General features: G+C 44.0%; 1 protein-coding gene across 1 annotated transcript; it reads left to right on the top strand.

Moving 5' to 3' along the window:
- Positions 1–9,810: 9,810 nt before the first annotated feature.
- On the top strand, positions 9,811–10,272 carry LOC120032118 (urocortin-3-like). The gene has a single exon (XM_038978059.1). The coding sequence runs from the start codon at positions 9,811–9,813 to the stop codon at positions 10,270–10,272; it is 462 nt and encodes a 153-aa protein (XP_038833987.1).
- Positions 10,273–17,339: the final 7,067 nt, after the last annotated feature.

Genomic DNA, 17,339 nt, shown 5'->3' with positions numbered 1-17,339 from the left:
CACTATTTAAAATTTTCCTGAAATTCACTGAGGATGGTCCTCTCCTTCCTCCTCTGAGGAGCCTCCCCTGGTGTGTGTGTGTACGTGCATACGTGTGTGTATGTGCATAAGTGTGTGTGTGTGTACGTGCATCTGTACATGCGTGGGTGCGTGTCGTGACCTATTTTTTGCACTTGTATTTGGACGGCTACTTTGAATCTTGGCTAAGTAACTGGTCTAAATGCTGCCATGTTGGCTCTCTCTCAGGACTCTCTCCCTGCTTGGGCCACTGAATTCCCTATTGAGAGAATCTCTCTCCAACCGACACACATACACTCACTCTCTCTTTCCCCCGCTCTTCTCTCACTTTTTGTCTCTCTTCTCACAATTATCATATTCTCCCCTTTCCCAAAACTCTCTCCATCCCTCCTTTCCTCCTAGCTCACATTACACAACCCTATCACCTACCGTACATAAAGCACCAGTATCCCACCAGGCTTAAGGCTAAAACACCCGCGGGTGGCTGACTACCCACCTGCCTGCCTGCCTTGCCACCTCTCTCTACTACATATGTCCCCGCAACAGGGGGTGACATCATGCAGGCTGAGGGCCAGAAGAGAGCCCAGCAAGGTAACAGAGGGCTGTATTTGTCAGAGGAGAAGACACACCGTCTACGCTCGGTAGCAGGGGAATCCTGGTTGAAATAGATTGGTTGGATGGAAGGGGGTTGGTAAAGGAACCGACTTGACTTATTAATTTTACAATATTGTTACGTTCCCAGCTGACAAATTCAAAATTACATTCACAACAAAGGGAACTAACAAAGACAAATCACCTTGACAACTAAAACAAACCAGAAAGGGGTTCTGAAAGTCACCCATGTGGGTGCCCACTGAAAGTTGACAAACCCACTAGTAAGGGTTTCTAAAAGACACCCACCATAGATGCCCACTAGGTTTGCCTCCGAAAAGCCAAACTAAAATAAAAACCCACAACATCTTAGGATAGGGAATAAAAAGAATATGAAACAAAATATACAGGGGAAAACCCAAAACTCAGGCTTCTTTCAAACTTAAATAGGTTGAGCTCGAAATTGCGCCCCAGCTGACGTGAAGTGTAGCTCTCCCAACATCTCTCAAGCTCAACTGGAGCACTGGGCCAGCCACTCTTAAATATTACCTGGGCCAGCCACTCTTAAATATCACCTGGGCCAGCCACTCTTAAATATCACCTGGGCCAGCCACTCTTAAATATCACCTGGGCCAGCCACTCTTAAATATCACCTGGGCCAGCCACTCTTAAATATCACCTGGGCCAGCCACTCTTAAATATCACCTGGGCCAGCCACTCTTGAAACCTCCTAAGGATCGGACCCTTTTTTTCAATTTTCGCCTAAAATCACATACCCAAATCTAACTGCCTGTAGCTCAGGACCTCAAGCAATGCATATTCTTGACACCATTTGAAAGAAAATACTTTGAAGTTTGTGGAAATGTGAAATTATATAACACATTGGATCTGGTAAAAGATAATACAAACAACAAATCATGCGTTTTCTATTTTTCTATCTTTGAAGAGAAAGGCCATACATTGAAATAGGATTCCAGGTGTAATTTAGATGTTGTCCACCAGACAGCAGCAGTGTGTGTGCTAAGTTTCAGACTGATCCAGTGAAGAATTACATCACTACACAAGTCTGTCAGGAGTTTGCCCAAATGTGCCAAATTGGTCAATTAATACATTTTCAAGTATATAACTATAGAGAACATACAAAAATGCTATGGTAAAAAAATATATATGTTTACACACTCCCAGGAATGTCATGCATGATGGATCACTAGATTCCCTACAGAAAATACACTAACCTTAACACATCTATATTACCTGGACCAGCCACTCTTAAATATCACCTGGGTCAGCCACCCCTAAATATCACCTTGGCCAGCCACTTTTAAATATTCACCTGGGCCAGCACAGGTGAAACACCTCCCGACTAATGAGATGGACAAGCCAGCACAGGTGTACACCTCACGACTAACGAGATGGACAAGCCAGCACAGGTGTAACACCTCCCGACTAATGAGATGGACAAGCCAGCACAGGTGTTACACCTCTGACTAACGAGATGGACAAGCCAGCACAGGTGTAACACCTCCCGACTAATGAGATGGACAAGCCAGCACAGGTGTAACACCTCCCGACTAACGAGATGGATAAGGCAGCACAGGTGTAACAGCACAGGTGAAAAAAACAAAACCGGTAACAAAATAAATATATATATATATATAGTTAACCAGGTAAGACCCATTGAGGTTAAGAACCTCTTTTGCGAGGGTGACCTGGCAAGAAGTCAAAACAGGGAAATAGCAGCGTGTACATAACAAAAATTACAAAACACATCCAAAATACAAAGTGTCACAAGTTACGGATACAATTGAATATTAGAAACAACTGCAGCTATCACAAACAGTGTAATCGATCAGAGTCAGCCCCTAACTTTAATATCTTTTGAAGCATGTTCCAGGATGAAGGGGCATTATGGGAAAAATATTGTTTCCCCATCTCAGTTCTAGCTGTAACGATCGTCTATAGGTGATTGAGCGGACCAATGCGCAGCGGGTGCTGAATACATAATGACATTTAATGAAGATCCAACCAAAACAGAACACTGACAAAATACAAAACAAATAAACGACGTGAACGAACGAGACAGTACCGTGTGGTGCACAGACACAGCAACAATCACCCACAAACAAACAGTGAGAACAGCCTACCTTAATATGGTTCTCAATCAGAGGAAACGTCAAACACCTGCCTCTAATTGAGAACCATATCAGGCAACACATTAAACCCAACATAGAAACACAATACATAGAATGCCCACCCCAACTCACGCCCTGACCAACTAAACACATACAAAAACAAGGAAAACAGGTCAGGAACATGACAGAACCCCCCCCTCAAGGTGCGAACTCCGGGCGCACCACCTAAAGTCTAGGGGAGGGTCTGGGTGGGCATCTGTCCACGGTGGCGGCTCCGGCTCCGGACGTGGTCCCCACCCCACCATAGTCAAACCCCGCTTCCGTAGCCTCCTCCAAATGGCCACCCTCCAAATTAACCCCACTGGATTAAGGGGCAGCACCGGACTAAGGGGAAACACCGGAATGAGGGGCAACACCGGAATGAGGGGCAACACCGGAATGAGGGGCAACACCGGAATGAGGGGCAACCCCGGACTGAGGGGCAGCTCCGGACTGAGGGGCAGCTCCGGACTGAGGGGCAGCTCCGGACTGAGGGGCTGCTCCGGACTGAGGGGCTCCTCCGGACTGAGGGGCTGCTCATGGCTGGCTGGCGGCTCTGGCTGCTCATGGCTGGCTGGCGGCTCTGGCTGCTCATGGCTGGCTGGCGGCTCTGGCTGCTCATGGCTGGCTGGCGGCTCTGGCTGCTCATGGCTGGCTGGCGGCTCTGGCTGCTCATGGCTGGCTGGCGGAAGGCTCTGGCTGCTCATGGCTGGCTGGCGGAAGGCTCTGGCTGCTCATGGCTGGCTGGCGGAAGGCTCTGGCTGCTCATGGCTGGCTGGCGGAAGGCTCTGGCTGCTCATGGCTGGCTGGCGGAAGGCTCTGGCTGCTCATGGCTGGCGGAAGGCTCTGGCTGCTCATGGCTGGCGGAAGGCTCTGGCTGCTCATGGCTGGCGGAAGGCTCTGGCTGCTCATGGCTGGCGGAAGGCTCTGGCTGCTCATGGCTGGCGGAAGGCTCTGGCTGCTCATGGCTGGCGGAAGGCTCTGGCTGCTCATGGCTGGCGGAAGGCTCTGGCGGCTCCTGTCTGGCGGACGGCTCTGGCAGCTCCTGTCTGGCGGACGGCTCTAGCGGCTCCTGTCTGGCGGACGGCTCTAGCGGCTCCTGTCTGGCGGACGGCTCTAGCGGCTCCTGACAGACGGGCGGCTTTGAAGGCTCAGTACAGACGGGCAGCTTTGAAGGCTCAGTACAGACGGGCGGCTTTGCAGGCTCAGTACAGACGGGCGGCTTTGAAGGCTCAGTACAGGCGGGCAGTTCAGGCGGCGCTTGGCAGACGGACAGCTCAGACGGCGTTGGGCAGACGGGCAGTTCAGGCGCCGCTGGGCAGAAAGCAGACTCTGGCCGGCTGAGGCGCACTGTAGGCCTGGTGCGTGGTGCCGGAACTGGAGGTACCGGGCTAAGGACACGCACCTTCAGGCTAGTGCGGGGAGCAGCAACAGGACGCACAGGACTCTGGAGGCGCACAGGAGGCTTGGTGCGTGGTACCGGAACTGGAGGTACTGGGCTGGAGACACGCACCACAGGGCTAGTGCGTGGAGGAGGAACAGGGCTCTGGAGACGCACAGGAGGCTTAGTGCGTGGTGCCGGAACTGGTGGTACCGGGCTGAAGACACGCACCATAGGGCTAGTGCGTGGAGGAGGAACAGGGCTCTGGAGACGCACAGGAAGCCTGGTGCGTGGTGTAAGCACTGGTGGTACTGGGCTGGGGCGGGGAGGTAGCGCCGGATATACCGGACCATGCAGGCGTACTGGCTCCCTTGAGCACTGAGCCTGCCCAACCTTACCTGGTTGTATGCTCCCCATAGCCCGACCAGTGCGGGGAGGTGGAATAACCCGCACTGGGCTATGTAGGTGAACCGGGGACACCATGTGTAAGGCTGGTGCCATGTATGCCGGCCCGAGGAGACGCACTGGTGGCCAGATGCGTTGGGCCGGCTTCATGACATCCGGCTCAATACTCAATCTAGCCCTGCCAGTGCGGGGAGGTGGAATAACCCGCACCGGGCTAAGCACACGTACAGGAGACACCGTGCGCTTTACCGCATAACACGGTGTCTGCCCGTACTCTCGCTCTCCACGGTAAGCTCGGGGAGTTGGCGCAGGTCTCCTACCTGACTTCGCCACACTCCCTTGTAGCCTCCTCCCAAGAAATGTTTGGGCTTGACTCACAGGCTTCCGTGCTAGCCGCGTACCCTCATAACGCCGGTTCCTCTCTCCGGTTGCCTCTGCTCTCCTAACTGCCTCCAGCTGTTCCCATGGGAGGCGATCTCTTCCAGCCAGGATCTCCTCCCATGTGTAGCAACCCTTGCCGTCCAAAACTTCCTCCCATGTCCATTCCTCCTTCTTGCGCTGTTGCTGCTGCCCGTTAACCCGCTGCTTGATCCTTCGTTGGTGGGTGATTCTGTAACGATCGTCTATAGGTGATTGAGCGGACCAATGCGCAGCGGGTGCTGAATACATAATGACATTTAATGAAGATCCAACCAAAACAGAACACTGACAAAATACAAAACAAATAAACGACGTGAACGAACGAGACAGTACCGTGTGGTGCACAGACACAGCAACAATCACCCACAAACAAACAGTGAGAACAGCCTACCTTAATATGGTTCTCAATCAGAGGAAACGTCAAACACCTGCCTCTAATTGAGAACCATATCAGGCAACACATTAAACCCAACATAGAAACACAATACATAGAATGCCCACCCCAACTCACGCCCTGACCAACTAAACACATACAAAAACAAGGAAAACAGGTCAGGAACGTGACACTAGCCTTAGGAACAGACAAGGATAGCAGCGACTGTGAACGAAGTGACTGATCTAGACAGTGTGATATGTTTCGGGCAAATCCAATACAACACCTTACTCAGTACCACTCTCCATATTTTCAAGCATACTGGTGGCTGCATAATGTTATGGGTATGCTTGTAATAATTAAGGACTGGGGAGTTGTTCAGGTTAAAAAATAAATGGAATGGAGCTAAGCACAGGCGGAATCCTAGAGGAAAACCTGGTTCATTCTTCTTTCCACCATACACTGGGAGATTTAATTCCCCTTTCAGCAGGACAATAACCTAAAACACAAGGCCAAATATACACTGGAGTTACTTACCAAGAAGACAGTGAATGTTCCTGAGTGGCAGAGTTACAGTTTTGACTTTAATCTACTTATAGATATATGGCAAGACCTGAAGATTGTTGTCTAGCAATGATCAACAACCAATTTGACAGAGCTTGAAGAATTTTGAAAAGAATAATAGACAAATATTGCACAATCCAGGTGTGGAAAGCTCTTATTGTAACGGAATTCATCCTCCTCATCTGACGAGGAGTAAGAAATGTCAGACCAATGCGCAGCGTGGTAAGTGTCCATATTATTTAATAATACTGAACACGACAACAATACAAAAATAACAAAGTGCATCGATAAGAAAACCGAAACAGTTCCGTGTGGAACACACAGACACGGAAGACAACCACCCACAAAACACAACAGAAAACAGGCTACCTAAATATGGTTCCCAATCAGAGACAATGAATAAAACCTGCCTCTGATTGAGAACCATTTCAGGCCAAACGAAAAACCCAACATAGAATGACAAAACATAGATAACCCACCCAACTCACGCCCTGACCATACTAAAACAAAGAAAATACAAAAGAACTAAGGTCAGAACGTGACACTTATAGACTTACCCAGAAAGACTCACAGCGGTAAACGCTGCCAAAGGTGCTTCTACAAAGTATTGACTCAGGGGTGTGAATACTTATGTAAAATTAGATATTTTCAAAAAATATTTAATTTGAAAAAAAATTACAAAAATGCAAAAAAATAAATAAAGGTTTTCACTTTGTCATTATTGGGTATCGTGTATAGTGAAAAAATCGTGGAAAAAATCTGTTTAATCCATTTTGAATTCAGGCTGTATCACAGCAAAATGTGAAATAAGTCAAGGGGTATGAATACTTTCTGAAGGCACTGTGTCATGGAACAGATTTGACTTATTCCTTTAAATAAAGGTTAAATAAAATTTAAAAAACGTTGTATTCAGGACAAAAAGTTAATTGGTTTTCCACATTTTTACCAGTACTACTTCAGTTAGCCTTGTTGCAAACAGGACGCATGTTTTGGAATATTTGTATTTTCTACAAGCTTCCTCCTTTTCACTCTGTCAATTTGGTTAGTATTGTCGAGTAACTACAATGTTGTTGAACCATCCTCAGTTTTCTCCTATCACAGCCGTTAAACTCTGTAACTGTTTTAAAGTCACCATTGGCGTCATGGTGAAATCCCGGAGCGGTTTCCTTTCTGAGTTAGGAAGGAGTCTGTATCTTTGTAGTGACTTGGTGTATTGACACACCATCCAAAGTGTCACGTTCCTGACCTATTTCTGTTAGTTTGTTGTATGTGTTAGTTGGTCAGGACGTGAGTTTGGGTGGGCATTCTATGTTTTCTGTTTCTATGTTGGTTTAAGGGTTGCCTGGTATGGCTCTTAATTAGAGGCAGGTGTTTGGCGTTCCTCTAATTGAGAGTCATATTTAGGTAGGTTGTTTCACAGTGTTCGTTGTGGGTGGTTGTCTCCTGTGTCAGTGTTTGTCGCACCATACGGGACTGTTCGGTTTGTTTGTAAGTTCGGTCTTTTGTGTAGTCATTTTCCTGTTCGTGAGTTCTGCGTTTTATGTAAGTTCGCATGTCCAGGTTTGTCTACTTTCGTTTTGTTGTTTTGTTAGTTTATAGTGAAGTTCGTGTTTTTCGTCTTTTCTGTAAATAAATATGTCATCACAACCCGCTGCGCCTTGGTTCAATCACTACTCCTCCTCTTCGGTTGTAGAGGAGGAGGAATACCGTTACACAAAGTTTAATTATTAACTTCACCATGTACCATGTAGGTAATATGTAAAATGTATGTAAATGTAACCAAAAAGCTGTAAAAACAACAACAAAATATATTTTTGTCATCCGAAGATGGGGGTTGATGGATGGGTTGATTTAAAAAATATATATAATAATAATAATACAAACGTCACGGTGCTCAAAGGGATATATTCAATGTCTGTTTTTTTATACCAATCTACCAATTGGTGCCCTTTGCGAGATATTGGAAAACCTCCCTGGTCTTTGTGGTTGAATCTGTTTGAAATGGTGTTTTAATGGGTCCATGCAACTGATTATGTGACTGATTAAGCACATGTTTACTCATGAACTGGTTTAGTCTTGCCATAACAAAGGGGTTGAATACTTATTTTGTATTAATTTGTAAAAATGTCGACAAACATAATTCCACTTTGATTTATGGGGTATTGTGTGTAGGCCAGTGACAAAAAAAATCTAAATGTAATCCTGTAACAACAGAATGTAGAAAAAGACAAGGGGTGTGGACACTTTCTGAAGGCACTGCGCAGACCCTTTTATCGAAAGCGCCTTACAGTTTGTGACACGTGTTAATTGAAGTCATTGCTTTAGCACCATGCTCTTACCAAGGGGTCACACAGAACCGAGTGAATTAACAGCAGCAGAGGTCAACCCTTCTATAAAGCATGCATGATGACATCTTTCCTGAATTAAGACTTTTGATACAATCACCTCAACCAAAGACGGACGAGGGTTTATCCAGCATAATGGGCACCAACCATATGGGCACACAGTGTGGATGAGCCTGCCTGCTGAGATGAACGCTGTCCGTGCCTATACATTCACCCAAGTCACGACTCGGTTCGGACGCTACAGACGTTTTAGTGAGAAGACCGATTTTGGGGATGTCTCCTGGTCTGATACACAGCGCTGTAGCTCTGCGGTTAAAAGTGGCGAAAAAAATGACATCTTTACCTTAAACTGACGGATTATGTTAATTAGATACTCCTAAGGATAGGAGATAAGCTCAAGGAACTTTAATTGAAAGCTCATGGAGTGGACCTGTTGTTTACCTCATGGAATATTCCAAGACATCTCTTAGTTTCCTCTATCCTTCCTCATGCCTATTCTGATCTGTGCAACGCCCCTACCCTATAGCCTGTAAAAACAAGATAACCTCCTAAAAAGTTATTTTTAATACAAGTATTTATTTGTATTGATTGGCAGATATTTTTTAATCAAGAGAATCAAGGCCCAGAGGTAAACATCTGAAAATATTGTTCGGAAGGTTGTGCACTGCGCATGGAAGCATGGTGCGCGTGGAGCTGTCCATGGTGCTGAATGCCATAGAATCAACAAGTAGTGAGCGTTTCATTTTCTAGGCTACTCACGAGCGCTATGTTGAAACTATTGGAAAAACATGACATTGGCTGACACAATCTGGTTAAAACGTTTGAAACTGCAAATAGCTTTGTAGGATAAATCGGATGTGTTACAAAAGTGTCAGAAGGGGTGACGAAATGGATCCTTGCAAGGGGGTGTCAACGCATCAGAGTCAGTGTGTGATCTTTGAGAGAGAAGAGACCAAAAATGTCAACCCTATGACGTTAGTTCTGGCGCACGAATGAATTCCGAACGAATGGACGTGCGAGCCAAATTCGTGATCAGAAGACGCGGAAAGAACAAGGCGAGAACGAGGTTGGGAGATCAGGGAAGCCCGAATTTTAAAACGCTGGGATTACCAATATTTTATAGCCTATTCAATTGTTATCTAGGGTGTTTTTCTTTGTTTGTACTAGTCACATGTGACTTTCTGGCGGAAACTGTCTTCTAGAATTACAGTGCACGGAACTTGGTAAGTTATTTTTTGATCTGGCATATTTCCGTGTGCTCAAATCATGAATGTAGTTAAATATTTCAATATTATTCACTTAATGTTTTGATCGGATCAGACATTTTTAAACCATAAAGTGTTGCTTTATATAATTTAGAATAGGGAAAACAATAACGCGTAAACTGATCTACTCTTTTGGACTATTGTCTTTACGCATGGTGAACATGGAGAGGGTTATATTTGTCAGATATATGGGAACTTTTAAAGTTTAGTGACCAATAAACGAACGGTTTTCTCTCTCTCTCTAGTACTAGTACTCTCTCCAATCGCTTAGGACATCATGATGCCTTTCCTAAGAACCCTGGTTGTGCTGGCTGTCCTCTGCGCGCCAACCTCCAGCCTCTGTCTCAGACTGTACCAGAGCGACTCCAAGCTCCTCTGTGACGATGACATACTAGCTGAGGTCCAGACGAACGACGTTCCCAGTGAAGAGTTCCCAGTGTCGGAAAGCTGGGGCTCCCTCTTCAAGTCCGGAGACACTCTCTCCTCCGCAGAGTCGCGGGAGAAAAGGACGTCGACTTACCCCGCCAACTACAGGTTTCTCAGTCAGACGCAGCTAAGGAGTAAGATGTTCCAGAACAGCATAAATAATGACCGGCTAAGCAAGTTTACCCTCTCTCTAGATGTGCCCACCAACATCATGAACATTCTCTTTGACATCCAAAAGTCCAAGAACCTGCGCGCAAAAGCGGCCGACAACGCGCGACTGATGGCGCAGATTGGACGAAGGAAGAGACAGTAGACTATCTCTCCGACGGTTGAAGCCGCTACCCTGATTATCCATTACATATTAGATTTTCACTCTGACAAATACGTATTGCTGGAAGTTTTATTTTTCCTCAAATCGAACTTTCAGATGCAGTATTTGTGAGATGGTTTTTTTTCTGTGGTTATGATCTAGCAAATTTAAATACGAAACATAGGGATTATTGAGATGGACTTTTCTGAAGTACAATTGGAGTGTTTACTGTACAGGCCTATTCTATTTTAGAATCCCTGAAATTGAAGAAAATCAAAAGACAATTCGAGATTATTTTGAACTAGTCTACACACTGAATGATTTTCATTTCTGTTCAGAATATACATTTCAATTAATTAAAATTAAAGTACTTTCAAGATAAGGTTAGGCCCTATAAAGCTATACAACTTCTAGTCTTCCACTGGAGTGTTAAAGATCGAACCAGGAAATGTGGTATAATGAGAGGGGTCTTTGAAATTAGATAAGGCAAATGAAGAAATATGTAAATTGCATATGCATAAAATCAGTGGGTAAACTGTAATTAGCCTGTCAATGGAAATGGTTTGCATTTCCTCTCATTTGTGCCCGCGTTTTATAGGAAAAGCAAGGCATTGCATATGCTTGAAATACAGGACAGTACGGTACAATACAAATTATGTGAACAAATTGCATTCATTGAAATTCGCACGCATTTTGCGGCATATTTAGTGTAAAGAGAAGCGAGTTAGCCTATATACCTTTGTGAATAGACGCTAGAATGTGAAATGTTTCTGAGTTATTTCAAGGTAAATGCATGGTAGCCTCAATGTTTGATCAAATGTCTGTTATTTTTATACACAAAGGGATTATTTTTCCTCAAATAAAAGCAGATGAATTAAACGTTGTCTTCAATAACGGCCATTTTCACATTTAGAAGGTGTTGTAATTGAAGTGTTAGGCATAATCAAGTCAGTCAGTCAGTCAGCCAGCCAATGGAAAACAACAGCTTTGTCTATATGAACTATGAATATATTATCGGCCCTATATATGCTATAGCTTTCAGGTGTGTTAAACACAGGTGTGTTAAACACACACACACACACACACACACACACACACACACACACACACACACAGTTGGGAGTCATCAGTGACCATTACATTTCCTCGTCTCTAAAATTTTAGATGCATTTAAAGATGTTATTTATTATGACATTGTATTATATTAAAAATTGCATTTATTATGACAACAAGTGAGCCTATATGCAAACTTGAATGTGTGAACCAGCTTCAGGTTAGGATTTTCTGTCATGAATCTTGTTCTTGAGGCAGCTCTGCAGAGTGCTCACTAGCTGGCACAGCTACAAAGTCAAAAGATCTGATTTTATACCTAACCCCAGTGGTGACCCGTCATTCAGGGCAGGTGGGGCAGAGGCCCACTTGTTTTGAGCCCCACGTTTTTTGCCAAAAAATTGTCTTTGCCTGTTTTTCATGTTATTTTGGCATTAATACCTGTCAGATATCAGTTTTCAAACAATGTAAAAAAATATGTATATCATTGAGTTAATAAAGCTGCATACAAACATGGTCTCTTTTTTGTTTTCTAGAGTAAGGCAGCTACAAAATGCAGGTGTTTCAGGCTAGCTCAGTGCTTTCTGTGGTGGTGGGGCAAGCCAGCAGAAAATACGGACTGTTGTCCAAAATGGCTATGCATATTCATGAGGCTAGTAGCATAGCATCTCTCTCAATTGAATACAGGAGGGTGAAGTCAATAACCCTCGTCGAATATTCAAAATAAGATTACAATAATGACATGCATTAATACACCAATCCAAACAAAAGATAGGCGGGAGCTAGACAGCCCGCTGTGCCTCTTTGTGGACAATGACTCCCATTGTTGAGGCAGAGAGACATGTATCTTGTCAGTATATCCATAATCTTTGCTACAATTAAATTATATTTCAATTGATGGCTGCTGTGATGGCACACTGTGGTATTTCACCCAATAGATATGAAAGTTTATCAAAATTAGATTTGTTTTCAAATTCTTTGTGGGTCTGTGTAATCTGAGGGAAATATGTGTCTCGAATATGGTCAGACATTTGGCAGGAGGTTAGGAAGTGCAGCTCAGTTTCCACCTCATTTTGTGGGCAGTGTGCCCATACCCTATGGCGGCCTCTCAAAATAGCAAGGCTATGCTCACTGAGCCTGTACATAGTCTAAGCTTTCCTTAATTTTGGGTCAGTCACAGTGGTCAGGTATTGGTGTTTTACATTGTACACTGAGGATGCTTTTGTGAATTCTTGGTTGGTGAGCGGACCTCAGACCTCACAACCACAAAGGGCAATAACTGATTCAAGTATTTTTAGCCAGATCCTAATTGGGAGGGTGTAGAGGCCCTTCTTGCCTTGTCTCTCAGATTGTTCACAGCTTTGTGGAAGTTACCTTGTGGTGCTGATGTTTAGGATGAGTTATGTATAATTTTTTGTGTGCTCTATGGCAATAGTGTCTAGATGGTATTTGTGGTCCTTGCAACTGGACCTTCTTTTGGAACACCATTATTTTTGTCTTACTGAAATTTACTGTGCAGAAGATCTAGGTGCTGCTGTAGACCCTCCTTGGTTGGGAACAGAAGCACCAGATCGTCAGCAAACAGTAGACATTTGACTTCAGATTCTAGTAGGGTGAGGCCGGGTGCTGCAGACTGTTCTAGTGCCCTCGCCAATTCGTTGATATATATGTTGAAAAGGGTGGGGCTTAAGCTGCATCCCTGTTTCACCCCACGGCCCTGTGGAAAGAAATGTGTGTGTTGTTTGCCAATTTTAACTGCACACTTGTTGTTTGTGAACATGGATTTTATAATGTCGTATGTTTTTCCCCCAACACCACTTTCGATCAATTTATATAGCAGACCCTGAGTCAAAAGCATGAGAAGACTTTGCCTTTGTTTTGGTTTGTTTTCCAATTAGGGTGTGCAGGGTGAATACATGGTCTGTCGTACGGTAATTTGGTAAAAGACAATTTGACATTTTCTCAGTACATTGTTATCACTGAGGAAATGTATGAGTTTGCTGTTAATGATAATGCAGAGGATTTTCCCAAGGTTGCTGTTGACACATATCCCATGGTAGTTATTGGGGTCAACTTTGTCTCCACTTTTGTGGATTGGGGTAATCAGTCCTTGGTTACAAATATTGGGGAAGATGCCAGAGCTGAGGATGATGTTAAAGAGTTTATGTATAGCCAATTGGAATTTGTGGTCTGTATATTTGATCATTTCATTTAAGATACCATCAACACCACAGGCCTTTTTGGGTTGAAGGGTTTGTATTTTGTCCTGTAGGTCATTCAACGTAGTTGGAGAATCCAGTGTGTTCTGGTAGTCTTTAATAGTTGATTCTAAGATTTGTAATTGATAATGTATATGTTTTTACTGTTTGTTCTTTGTTATAGGGCCAAAAAGATTGGAGGTGGTTTATCCATACATCTCTGTTTTGGATAGATAACTCCTTGTGTTGTTGTTTGTTTAGTGTGTTTACATTTTCCCAGAAGTGGTTAGATTCTATGGATTCTTCAATTACATTGAGCTGATTTCTGACGTGCTGTTCCTTCTTTTTCCGTAGTGTATTTCTGTGTTGTTTTAGTGATTTACCATAGTTAAGGCGTAGGCTCAGGTTTTCTGGGTCTCTATGTTTTTGGTTAGATAGGTTTCTCAATTCCTTTCTTAGGTCTTTGTATTCTTCATCTAACCATTTGTCTTGTTGTTAATTTTCTTAGGATGTCTGCTTGACATTTTAAGATTTGATAGGGAAGCTAAAAGGTCAAATATACTGTTTACTCGGAACCCAAACCGGCTGCGCGCGTGCGCCATCGTGCATAATATTATTTTGCCCTCCCACACCAAACGCGATCACGACACGCAGGTTAAAATATCAAAACAAACTCTGAACCAATTACATTAATTTGGGGACAGGTCGAAAAGCATTAAACATGTGTGGCAATTTAGCTAGTTAGCTTGCCCTTGCTAGCTAACGTTAATTTGTCCTATTTAGCTAGCTTGCCGTTGCTAGCTAATTTGTCCTTGGATATAAACATTGAGTTGTTATTTTAACTGAAATGCACAAGGACCTCTACTCCGACAATTAATCCACACATAAAACGACCAACCGAATCGTTTCTAGTCATCTCTCCTCTTTCCAGGCTTTTTCATCTTTTAACTGATATGGTGATCGCATCTAAACTTTCATTGTATTACCACGACTACCTGCAAAACAGTTCGTCTTTCAGTCACCCACGTGGGTATAACCAATGAGGAGATGGCACGTGGGTACCTGCTTCAATAAACCAATGAGGAGATGGGAGAGGCAGGACTTGCAGCGCGATCTGCGTCAAAAATAGGAATGAGTTCTATTTTAGCCCTTGGCGTCGCAGACGCTCGTTAGCGCGCGCGAGCAGTGTGGGTGCAATAATTGAATAACATGGATTTCTAAATATATTTTGCAACGCTCACACACGCGACGTGTCCGGTCTGGTCAGCATGTTAGGCTTTCTACTGCCAAGTTTACACCATATTTGTGAGGGAATATTTTCGCCTCCAGGTAGGTGTTTGTCCCCCTGTGTGCTGAGAGTGTCAGGTTCTTGTCCAGTTCTGGCATTTAGGTTGCCACAAACTAGGACATGTCCCTGGGCCTGAAAATGGTTGATCTCCCACTCTAGGATGGAGAAGCTGTCATCGTTAAAGTATGGGGATTCTATTGGGGGGATATAGGTAGCACACATGAGGACATTATTCTCTGTTTAGATAATTTGCTTATTAATTTCTAGCCAGATGTAAAATGTTCCTGTTTTTACTAATTTAATAGAGTGGGTTATGTCTGCTCTATATCAAATGAGCATACCACCTGAGTCTCTTCCCTGTTTCACACCTGGTAGTTCGGTGGTTGGGACTACCAGCTCTCTGTAACCTAGAGGTCAACCAATGGGTCTTCTCCTCTATACCATGTTTCTTTTAGGATGATAACACATATTATAACTAAACACAGATAGACCACAGCCTGTCATTTCAAATGGAAACAAATGAGTCATAGTGGGTAGAACAAACAAGGAGGTGGGCAGAGCCAAGCACGAGCTAGCGAGATCCTATTGACGCGTTCTTGCAGGCATCTGCATATTTCCGTTAGGGAACCCCTCCTCTGTGAAGTACACGTGTGACATAGCTAAATTCGCCTTTGCACTCCTAAACAACGCAATTTTTATAAACTTTTGCAAAGGGTAAAGTCTACAATACCTAGTCCACTCTGTTCATTACAGATTTTAGTTTTGGGAACAGTATTGATTACATTTTTCATCGATGAGAGAATTTGCAGAATGGCAGCCAAAATCCATCTCTTTCCATCTTCTCCCAGGCTCCCGAGTGGCACAGCGGTCTAAGGCACTGCATCTCAGACCCTAGAGGGGTCACTACAGACACCCAGGTTCGAATCCAGGCTGTATCACAACTGACTGTGATTGTGAGTCCCATAGTGGGGTGCACAATTGGCTCTGAGTTTGGCTGGTGTAGGCTGTCATTGTAAATAAGAGTTTGTTCTAAACTGACTTGCCTGGGTAAGTTATATTTATTTTTTATCTCCCACTGCCGGCCAGTGGGCTTCCTCTCACTACCATATGTGGTAGTGTGTGGAAACGCCAAGCAGATGCTTCACATTTATATGTCCGGTAAAACATTTGTCTCATTGTTCTATCTGTGATGGCACTTAATGTATTTCTGTATTTCCAATTTCTTTGATTAAGTCTGTGCTTCTGCTCTTTAGGCCAAAGGGAGATGACCTCAGACCTTGTATATTCCAGGATGAGATAGTAAAAGCGTTGTATTCCATAGTGTCTAGTCTTGTTTTCGTGTGGTTTATGCTCAGACCACTACAGTAGGTGTGAGCACATCATGTTGAGTATCTGATACATACTTTAGGTCGCAGGATGGGGCAAACCATCATCTATGCCAGTGGTCACCAACCAGTCGATCGCGATCGACTTGTCGATCTCCAAGGCATTATGTTCCTTTTTTTTTTATTCATCTCGGGCTGTTGGTGGTAGGTGCAGCCATTTCAGCTGCCCTGGCGCCAGGTAGGCAAACTGTTGCCATTTCATGTGTCTGAAGGTACAAACTCCCACCACTTCCCCGTGGGCCTAGAGAGGAAATCAAGTGCACTATGCTAACGCTGGCCAATCAGATTGCTCAGATGACAGAGTCTGTAGTAAGGTAGCAGGCATAAAAGAAAGCTAGGCAAAATTGATACTGTGAGATTTCAAAACGTTTAAAACCATGACTAGAGAGACTGTCAACAAATACAGCAAAGAGCTGCTGTTTTTACGAGTGAGTTCATGTTTAAGTTCTTTCTCAGCACTGTCAACACTTTGTATTCAGCACTTTTATAACCCATAAAATGTGCGTTCTTCCTATTTCCACTCAACGCTACAACAATCAGTGCAGCAGTAATGAATGAGTAGGAAAGTGTATTGATAGGCTGTTGTTATTATTAGCGGCTTGGGTCTTTTTTTAATATTGAGGAATATTTCACTTTCTCTGTTCATAGGAGTAACAACATGAATTTGTGCATGAGACAGAAGTAATGCAGTGCAACTCGAGTTTCGCCATCATCTGGAAGACGGTGTCCCTTTTTGGTCAGTGTCAGTGGAGGAAAGGGAGAGCGGAGGGATGTTGAGAGACGGGCCCTCAGTCTGCTGCTCTCTCCCTCAGATGCAGGCACCATCAGCTCAGTAAAATAAAAAGCAAATTATTTAAATGTGTGCTCACTCAGCTGTGCCTCACAAGTAATACAACAATGGATCTATTACCGGTGTGATCATATAGCCTACCTCAAATTTTGAAATATAATTTCCCCGAACAACAATGCATTGGCAGGTCAATTCAAGCAAAGCCAGTATGCCGTGATAATGTATTGGGCCTATAGCTTACTGCACAAACCTCATTGCTACAGTACTGTTTTTAATTGGTTAATGTTGCATATGCTTTCATTTTTTAAGTCATGTTAATAAAAACATCAGAGCGGTAGATCTCGGCATGCATTTTGACT

The sequence above is a fragment of the Salvelinus namaycush genome, chromosome 38 (genome assembly GCF_016432855.1).
Source record: "Salvelinus namaycush isolate Seneca chromosome 38, SaNama_1.0, whole genome shotgun sequence".
NCBI lineage: Eukaryota > Metazoa > Chordata > Actinopteri > Salmoniformes > Salmonidae > Salvelinus > Salvelinus namaycush.
The sequence above is the reverse complement of the archived record's forward strand: the minus strand, read 5'-3'. Positions and strand labels throughout refer to the sequence as shown.